The following is a 10,075-nucleotide window of genomic DNA, read 5'->3' on the forward strand; positions in this document are numbered from 1 at the left end:
GATATTTACAAATGTTATCACCCCAAAAAGAGCTGAAGAATGACACTACATTGTGATTACAATCACATCTTGTTCATCGTAAACCGTCCTAGCACCCCGGGCCCCTGGCATGACATTATCACCCTCACTACTAACCATATGATGATGTTCTCCTTGCATCGGTTCATCCTCCCCATCTTCCTCCTCCTCTTGCTGTTGCTCCTCTTCTTCCTCAGACGACGAAACATCCTCTTCAGCAGACGGCACATGGAAATCATCATCGTCATGTCCTCCGCTGCTTCCTCGTCTATTACTCGCATTTACAACAGGGACATCTTTGAATTTTCCATATACGTTCTCAATCAAGTCTCGTATCCCAATGTGGTGGTCGTCGTTGAATGTATCAAGCATGTCACGTAGGGATTCATAGTATGTGACAAGGGCTGATTCATCACGTATTAGGAGATTGGATGTGAGGTTTTGTACGAGGTTTAGGGTGATGTTGATTACGGTGGAGGATTTGGAGGATGTTGGGCCTAGGATTTCCAGAAACTAGTGTAAAAGGGATGGATTGGTGAGGAAGCTGAGAAAAAGATCCCATGGTAAAAGAAAGCACTGAAATCGGGAACACTTATGCCACTGATTCGTCGTTTTCACAAAAATGCATCAAGACGACATACCCGAACAATGAAATATATCGTTAGCGATTCATCCCTCGTATTCACTGTACGTGCTATATAGTCCAAGACGTGTTGGGAGTATCCGATTCGTACGAGGTAGAGGATTTGATCCAGGATCTTCTTTTTGAATTCACTCTGGATAACAACACAGGTGGATATTTATGTTAGTGGTTGGTGCCATTTAAAAGCTTAAATCGTTGAAGGAAAGGCGTTATGCGAAGGCCGTCCTCTGTAGGGGTTTTCCCCCGCTCGTCATGAGTCTTACCTCTTCTTCCAAAGTCAGCGTGTCTGGCGAATACTTGGTTTTGAGAACATCCGTATAGCATTTGAATATCTGTGGTCGTGATAGTGGTCGTTGTGTGGCAATCTAAAAACAACAATAGCTTAGAATCTCATGAATGTGGTCTTCATGTCCCAATTTGTTTGATTTACCTCATCAAACATATCAAATATAGCTGGAGTCTTGTTCAATTCCGTATCATGACGAATCGAAATTGGTTGTAATAAGCCCAGCCTCACGGATTTCAGAATGAGTGACATGCTGATGACTGGATGTCTAGAATGACAAACAAAGAATGTATGAGTAGGGAGGTCGAGATTCAATTCTTGGGCCAAGGTTACAAACAATGCAAAAAAAGACAGAAGCTGTGTGTATACTTACTCAAGTGCCAATTCCAACAACTTCATGAAATCCTGTCCCTTCAAATCAGCAGGTCCTTTTATCTTTGCAAATACATTCAAGAATGTCTTAATATCCTGCGACGTCTTGTCTCTCGCCTTTTTCAGTTCTGCTGGTGGTAGACCGTCAACATAACATGACGCGTAGGATAATAGGAAGAGTTTGTCGTCGATACGTGGATCTGTGCCGATTATTTCTGTACAAAATGTTTCTATTGAGTGATGCGGGTGATTTTTTTAGTTGATTTTACGCCCTATATCAAAGAGAAACCCCACAGTTCACCGCGAGCAATCGTACCAAAGATACGGGGATCACGTAGATACTTGATTGAAGGTGGTGTTGCTTCACTATATTTATTCTTGATCTTCATAAAATCACCAGCAGACGCCATTTTTCCGTTTCCAGCTTCAGCAGATAGAGTGAGCAGCGTTTCTCGGATGTCCTTGTCGAATGGTGCTGCTCGGACCGACAAGCTGGGGAAGACGACGATATGTTCTGGCCATTGAAAGTTTAGGATCATGGTTTGGGTTCTAATGATAAGAAAGGGAGAGCGGAGATTGGGTGAGCTAGAGGACAGTAGACATGACGCTTCGACAACTTCGACTATGACAGTTTTTTGCAAGTCAAAGTTCAAAGTAAATGAGACAACACATCTCAGAACCAAAATACGACCAGCAAGAAACAAGCGGAATATGGTCGGCCTTCCTCCTTGCAAAAAGACCCCCTGAATATGAAGCCATAACACACAAGTACGTACTCTTGACCATGATGATGAAACCGATCATTGAGTTGCTGCGATATAGCCAAGGCAATTGAAGAGTGCGGTATACTCTTTTCAGCGAGGCGCATCAGTAGCGATTGAGTATACACGAAATTGAAGTGCGATGCCTCACATAACACCTAGAAGAGCAAAAAAAGGAAGGGATGAATAAATGAGAAGAGATCTTCCTTTCTAGCACGACAATCAATATAATACCACTAGTTGCAGCAGCCAAGAATCAGTTACTGGATTGTTTTCCAAATGTTGAAAATGTGATTTTAGCTGCTGTGCAAATCCAGCTTCGTCATCATAGACCAGAGAGGGAGTTACAGTTGACGCTGATAGCGATACGTCCTCAGATATGTCGGTTTCCTCCATCTTGAAGCAGGTCTGCCTAGCTCCAGGTTCATCTAGCAAAGTAGTTGATACTTTTGGAGCAGGACAGCGAACCCTGGCAGTGAACGGCTTACTGAGTCGAACGTTGCTTTAATCAATTTTCTACGTGACTTCTGTCGAATTTGAGACGGGCCGACGCGTAGTGAAGTCATATTCGCAAAACGCCATTCGAATGTTTCCAACAAGCTAAAGGGCGGGTGCGGAAAAGATTTTAAAAGAAGATGCCTTAGACCGTGGTTTTGAGCGCGGTGGTTGGGGTTGTATACTTTTTGTGCTGTATATTTGTTTTACCAGGTCTGCGCTTGCGTGGATGCTAACTGTGTTAGTGTTAGAAAATAGCAAAACAAACCGTAGATGTAGCAAAGGTATATAATATCGGCCTCTTGGTATAAATCAATTATTCTCCCCCAACTTCTTGAATTCTCCTTCATTTGCTCCTTGGTTTGCTCACTGCAGGAGTCAGAGTTTGACAAACACAAAAAGCAGCGCTTGCGAAGAGCCTGTTAGACTGGCAGATCTCGAATGAGTAGAGCTGTACAATATGTGTATTTATAGACGTAAAAAGGCTGACAAGGGCAAGCAGGCTGTCTATAATAATCCAGATACATCCAATAATCGACCAAATCCAACAACAATTGAACTTGAAGTCAACAATGAGGAAGCAATACTAGATGCTGTCAGCACGCCATCGTCTATATCATCAAAGGTATCTTCAGCTTACATGCACAGCTCTGTTGCATCTATCATATGGACTCGAAGAACTATCATCAACATTTGACATCACACAATTTACAACTTTACCTAACATACAGTTTACAAACGCATAGTGGATTACCAGCTTGTCTCGTCTGCCATCATCACTCCGCCCACATGAAAACCCAGATAAAATCACCTCCATTCCCACGTCTTTTTCCATGAGAAACTTTAACTCGACCATGTACTCCATCGTTGACAAGATGCCAGTCGCTGGTGACAACGACAAGGACAGGAATCGACAAATTGTCCATGAGACAATGAAATTCCTGGTCCTTGTCCGACGCTTGCATCAGCGATCTCGTAATGCTGCTGGTTGGTTGTATCCGGGTCAGAATATTGAAGCCTGCTTGGTATTTTGTCGCTTGTCTGACGTAAGTACAATGTGCGGTATTGGCGCAGTCATTCGTATTCATGGAACGTAAAGTCTCAAGGGCATATCGCGACACTCATTTGGAGTGTTTTAAACAGATCATTGTTGCACGTGTGTTTGACAAACATGAACAAACCTTGTCATAGATCAAAAAAAATGTTGAAAGCATTATCGGTGTCATCGTGCCAAAATCCTTCACTTACGGTGACGACGAAAAACTATGCATGACTTTTACTTGCATGATGTCTGAAGAGCTTCGACCAGACCCAACAGTCTGGATTTCCCAACCAAACAGTCGAATGAGGAGCACTGAAGTATACGGAAGCAAAGGAAGTAAGAATATATACACTCTACAGGAAGCAGACTATCAGAAATCCAAACCGATATTAGAAAACCTCAAACGTATCTACGAAACTGTATTTGAAGGTGGAGAGGCATTTGGAACTACTGTCCAAATCTTTCTCATGAATCCCAAAGGCAACACTACAACATATCCCGTGTTTCCCGATATGACTGTTGATGATTTGAAGGCAAACGTGTTTGCTCGAGAAAAGATACCTATAAAGTCTCAACGTCTCATATTTGAAGGTACTGAACTTGAACGGGGTAAGACTCTGTCAAGCTATCAGATCCAACAAAGTTCAACAATTCATGTCGAGAGAAAACCGACAGTACCTCGAGAAATCAGACCACAGACCTCACCATTAGCTAAAGAAAACAGGCCACAGACCACACCGGTCGCTCGAGAAAACACACCGCAGACCACACCAGAAAGGTGACGGGATGCTAAGAAACAAAACCACCACATCTCAAAGGTAGGACCTTCCTTTCTAAACAATATATATAGTGGCCTCTCATATATGATAAAAACCATAATCGTCGCTTAGATGTAAAACACAAAACCTTAAAACGTAGATGATAGAAGCTTCTCACAATAAAATGGACCGTATAAGCTTGTAAGTCCAATGTAATAACGAAATTGACCGATATATTGCAAATTTACATGATTTCAAACTTGTTCACTCTTATTCCCAAGCCTTAACCCCCACTCCACCATGTCATTGATATCCGTAGCAGGCAATTCAAGCGGACTCTGCAATTCAGGTTCAGACCTCCACGAGTAATGACGATACTGGTTCTCATTTGACAGGGTCTGAATCCTATGCTGCTGATTGATGACTTGCTTGCCCTCCTTTTGATGGCCATGAGTACGAGATTCAGAGGGTACCGATCGCCTTGGTCCAAACAGTAGACGGCCTTCGGAAGAAGCACCTGCCAAACCACCAGATGCACCTCGAGACATGGATTCTGAAGGGTTGGCGCTTGCTCTGTCTGTAGTTGCAGGATTGATTTGGTTGCGTCGTGATGATGCTGCCGACGAGACGTTTGATGACGTGCGGAGGATTGGTGCGTCTCCTGCTAGAGCGTCTTCTTCAGATTTCTTGGTTGTGGTGTTGCTGGTGCTTGTGCTCTTGCCCATTTTGAGGATTTCGGAAATGTCGGGGACAGGACGGTCTTGAGGGTCCATTTGCACTGTGGTTGGGCTGTCTTCGTTGTTGCTGGCTGATACGTATAGCTAAGGAACGGGATACGTTTTGAGTCAGTGAAAAATCAAGATCCAACAAAAAACGATGATTTGAACGACATAATTATACCTCAATATCGAGATTCGTTCTGCTACGATGTACGACTTTAGGAGGCTGCCATTGCACAGATTTTGTCGGTGACGACTGCGACCTCTTAATCCCACTTCGTCTCTTAATAATATGCAACGGCTCTTTAAACCTCGTAACTTTACGCGACGCATCCAGCACGACTTCCGCACCAATACTATTCCGTCTTGGCTCAATCTCGTCTTCATTAGCTTGATCATAGCAATCCTCATCAAGACACGGTGCCGAGAAATGCAGATGCGATTTCCTGCCATGGCCAAGCACACCATCAATATCAAGTCCGAATTCGTTTTGTGCAAATGTGGGTGTTGTTCGGATGGTGGTATTGTGACGATGTAAAACGTCTTTGCCATCTGTTTCTACATAGGATACTCGTTGTGCGGCTTTAGAGGCATGCGCTGGCGCGGCAGGTGATGGTGGTGGGTTTGTTGCTTCGGTGGGTGATGGCGATGCTTCGCGCGTATGCGGTTTTCTGGTTTGGGGATTGGCGGAATTACCAGGTGATCCAGCGCCTGGACTAGCGTCGCTGCTGAGTCCCATGATACGGTCAACATCTAGCCCGTCTTTGAAGAGTACTTGCAACTCATCGTCGTTTGCAGCGATAAGTAGTACATCGTCAACGTCTCGTGGACCATCAGAGAGTGTGACACCAGCAGTCCAGCTGTATTCCTCCACGTCCATCCATTCAATCGGGAACTCAGGTGATGATGTGGAGCGGCGTAACCGGCTCTTGGGTTTAGGTCTTGCGTCAAGCGAGTTGCGTTCCGACTGACTTGTTTCCTTGACTCGTGTAGTGGCTGCTTGATGGGGTGATGATTCTGCGTTATTACTACTAGCAGCGTTATGGGCAGCAGCTGCATCACCAGAACTCAACAATCCATCAATGTCTTTTACTTGTTTGGCTAGTCGAGGCGAATGTGGTCTCCATCTTGATCCGACAGTAACGAGCTGATCAATATCTTCCGCAGCACGACCAATAGGGATGTGCAAGTACGGTGGAAATTGAGACGGGTTGAGCAAGACTATTCGTGTAGCATTGCTATCCTCGTTTCCCTCTCCAATCATATCGTGTGTTAAAAAAGTCGAGTGCAGTACATGTCGTTGTCGACGTCCCTGTGATTTACGAAGTATGGTAGCCTTCCTCTTCAATCTCTTGGCTCTAACACCACCATCACCATTCAAATTTTTATCATCAGCATCACCAACAGCCATAACCTGATTAATATCATGCAAAAACGGATTGGATTCCAAAGTGACATCCCCAATATGAATCAGCTCATCAACGTCCTCTGAACCATTAACAAAGTTGATGACATATGCTGGTGTGAGCGTTCTGACGGCTAATAATGTCTTGGCTGCTGGCACTGTGGCTCTTTTATGTGCATTTGCGTCAATGGCACTTGATGGTGTTGATGTAGTAATCAACAGTTGGCGATGGTCGAGTGTTGCGAGGACGGCACGTGGAGCATAGTCAGCTTGGATTAATAAATGGTCTATATCGGTTTCTGATGTAGGGCGATCAGTGTGAAGGTCGCTTGTTGATCTCCTTCTTCGTCGTCTTCTGTGAGTATTCCGGCTTGAATGTTTTTGGCCTGTGGTGGTATTGGAAGGATGCGGAGGCACACCTAATACCGCATCTATATCTCGTTTGCTGTCGACCGGTGAGCTCATCCTGCTGGGGTTTGAGCCACAGTCTTTTTCGTTGAAAATGAATGAATATCTCCTGCAGGGGTTTTTTGAGTGAGCTAGAAAGTCCCTATCCTGACGCTCTCGTAGAAAATAGCACTTGAATAAACGATTTTGAAGTTTTCTCTATGACTCGGCGCGAGCTCCGTTTACTTGGACGTGATCTACGAGGACGTGATCTGTATCATTGAACAAGCCAGAATTTGAAAACAATTCCAAGGACACGATCAAAATACACAGCATCTATTTTCAAGCCAGTCTAATAATGTAAACGGAAAAATTATAGGGGTAGTAGTAGCTTTTGGTGTTAGTAGAGTTTTCACCAAGAAGAAGGCACGGTCAAGAGGAGCATCATAAGGTAGAGTATTGATCCTAGAGAGAACCTTAGTTATGATTTTTCCTAGAGAGAACCTTAGTTATGATTCTTCGAAAACAAAATGTTGATTCAGATGGTCTTACTAGAAGTATCATTGAGCAGCTAGTTCACGCGGCACAGAACTCGTTCTTCTTTTATTTGGAGATGTGGGTGATGTGCTCTCAGCCAAGACTATAAAACAGGTAGCCACATAGTTAGATTCGGTGGTGAATCGCAACGAATCCTTCTTATTGACACAAACACAAAGAGACTTAAGCATACATACCATTATTGACATTTCCTTGATTATCACTGACAGTTGGAAACTCTGTAGAACACCTCCAGATGCCGTCGACGATAAATTTGAACTCATAGGATATCCTGCGGTCGAGGAACAGGGTAATGGCATATTCACCAGGGGCTTCAACTTTTGGCATCATTTGTATAGAACCTAGATTACGAAGGATACGGTGTGAGACAGGATACATATGTTGGTCATAATTATGGTATGAGAGACTTAGAACAGAAGTTGAACATCATGATCAGAACATGTACAAGAAAGATGAAACCACGAGATCAGAAAAGAAAGGATACCGGAGAGTATGCGTTCATATCTCTCAGCATCAATTCAAACAGATCTCACTTCATTGACGACAACGTTTGCTACAAACCAACACGGCTTCAAAATCAAAACACTCACGATCCCAAGAGTTGAAACTACCCGAAAGGTAGACCGTTTTGCCGCCCCAATTCCAATTGAACTAGAACATTTGAAAATACAGTTAAAAATCGATCTTGATATTCCCTCGGCTAGTTCCACCTCGTTCCAACTATATCCGCAAATGTTCTTGAGAACCAAAAAACTGAGAAAATGAAACTTGCCGTCACAGGTAGAAAGTCTCGGCTGCCTGGCGGCTTGATTGATAATGCACTCATCATAGAAAAAGCTTGATTCTTTTATTCACTTGTTGGGGATGCGGGATCTAAAACTGATGGTGACTGATTTTGAGTTTTACGGAAATTCTCCAGCCAAAACACCTCATGCAGCACATCATGAACTTCCGCGTGGTCTTGTACAGGAAGCGGGTGGAAGAGTATGCATGAGTATTTTTGCACTTGTTTCTGCGATGATACGCGCCGGGAACTGCCTAACTAACTTCGTGATCAACGCCTTCAACTCTCACCAATAAAACCAACACATTCAATTTGTTTGGTATCCTTCCTTTTATTGTTATTATTCGTTTTTGTGTATGGTCGTGTCAGATCAGTCAACCCTTCTCTTTTGTTCAGTCTCAATATATATATACTCTCTCCATTACGGTCTTGTATAATGGTTTCCTTCTTTTTAGTCAGTTCCATCAATAGTCAACTGCGTCACCAAAGGCATTGTTGTCAGTAGGTGGCGACTCTGAAGACATCTCCGTCGACGAATCAAACGAGGAGGCCACCGAGTGTACAGAGTTCGCTCTGGATCCAGCAAAGGAATTGTACTTGTTAAGTGGCGACGGATACGGCGATGGTGGCTGGCTCGATGATGCTGTTGTTGGATCAGGACTGTATGGCCTTGTGTCACTATTATATCGAAAAGTGTGGTTAGTGTACATATAGCTCGAAGTGGGGAAAAAACCGCCTGGTATCAAAGGTACACGACTTACAGAATATTCGTAGGTATAGAGTGTTGCTTGGTAAGTATCTTGTCGGGTGTTGACTTTTGTCTCTCAAGTTTGGATCGAGAATTATCATCAAACAAGGATTCCGTGGAGTACTGCTTCTTAATCTCTCTACTGCTTGCCAATGCCATCTTGGCTCGATAGAATAAACTTCCAGGTAACGACATGTATGCTGAATATGTGATTTTGCCATCTGACGTCTTGGCATGCCCCATTTCTCGCACCTTACATCCAAAAGTCCATCGTAGCCCTTTCAGCATCAGCGGATTGGTGACTAGGTATCCATATACAGGTGCAGGTGAATGTAGGTTTCGAGTGCGTAAGAAAGTCAGTCGAAAGAGACCTCCGAGTATTTTGTGAATCAGTGGTTTTTTGCGGTTGATTGCTTCCATGTCGACTAAAATTCGAGACAGGTCCACCACTTCTTCCGGAGTGAATTTTGGATCCCGTTGTATGAGTTCTGTAAAGTATTTTCTCGTCATTATGCCACATGGTGCTGTTTCTCGCGTAAACCTCAAATAACCGACGAGGTAATGGTTTGAATAACAGCCAAAATGGTAACTGTACGGATCGAATTCTGTACATGCGTTGAAGAACGATGTAAGCGGAGGTTGAGAAAAATTGAGATTTGGCACCAAAGAGGCCACCATTTGGTATCAAACCACGGTCGATATTTCGATATTTACCATCGTATTCCAGTCCCCTGAGCACATCACCTTCGACCCAGTGCAACCTTTCACATATGATACGGTATCGCAGAGCGAATGCCTCCTTGAGTTCCTCCTGTGTAGTGATTTCTCGAAACGTGAAGCCATCTTTTTCAAACGTATAGAGTGGCTGATTTGTTTGAATGGGGAGGCCCTTGGCACAGTCGCTATTAAAAAGTGGGTCAACACGTTGACAGGTATTGGATATTTGTTGGGTGAACAATCCTTCACATGTATGCTCTATTTTTCTGCACTTACAGGTTCGGAGGTTCTTCCATGATATATCAGACCAAAACGAGCGTGATGGTAGAAACTCGTATCGATGTTGCGGACGTGCGCACCTTGGTTTCATTGTGAATGACAT

At 43.8% G+C, this 10,075-nt stretch overlaps 3 protein-coding genes across 3 annotated transcripts; all 3 read right to left on the bottom strand.

The window, feature by feature from the left end:
* Positions 1 to 45: 45 nt before the first annotated feature.
* Positions 46 to 2,476, bottom strand: SmJEL517_g05114 (uncharacterized protein; the record flags this gene model as incomplete). The annotated part of the gene is made up of 8 exons (XM_031171042.1): positions 46 to 531; positions 660 to 794; positions 925 to 1,026; positions 1,092 to 1,215; positions 1,321 to 1,549; positions 1,636 to 1,868; positions 2,096 to 2,238; positions 2,315 to 2,476. The coding sequence occupies 8 exons, from the start codon at positions 2,474 to 2,476 to the stop codon at positions 46 to 48; spliced, it is 1,614 nt and encodes a 537-aa protein (XP_031022972.1).
* A 2,153-nt stretch (positions 2,477 to 4,629) lies between these two features.
* Positions 4,630 to 6,964, bottom strand: SmJEL517_g05115 (uncharacterized protein; the record flags this gene model as incomplete). The annotated part of the gene is made up of 2 exons (XM_031171043.1): positions 4,630 to 5,196; positions 5,276 to 6,964. 2 exons carry the CDS (start codon positions 6,962 to 6,964, stop codon positions 4,630 to 4,632), a joined length of 2,256 nt encoding a protein of 751 aa, XP_031022973.1.
* Positions 6,965 to 7,446: 482 nt separating this feature from the next.
* Positions 7,447 to 9,989, bottom strand: SmJEL517_g05116 (acyl-homoserine-lactone synthase; the record flags this gene model as incomplete). Its single annotated transcript, XM_031171044.1, has 6 exons — positions 7,447 to 7,526; positions 7,621 to 7,785; positions 8,713 to 8,906; positions 8,990 to 9,581; positions 9,691 to 9,878; positions 9,970 to 9,989. The coding sequence occupies 6 exons, from the start codon at positions 9,987 to 9,989 to the stop codon at positions 7,447 to 7,449; spliced, it is 1,239 nt and encodes a 412-aa protein (XP_031022970.1).
* Between the last annotated feature and the right edge of the window lie 86 nt (positions 9,990 to 10,075).

Source organism: Synchytrium microbalum, assembly GCF_006535985.1.
Source record: "Synchytrium microbalum strain JEL517 chromosome Unknown SmJEL517_scf0042, whole genome shotgun sequence".
NCBI lineage: Eukaryota > Fungi > Chytridiomycota > Chytridiomycetes > Synchytriales > Synchytriaceae > Synchytrium > Synchytrium microbalum.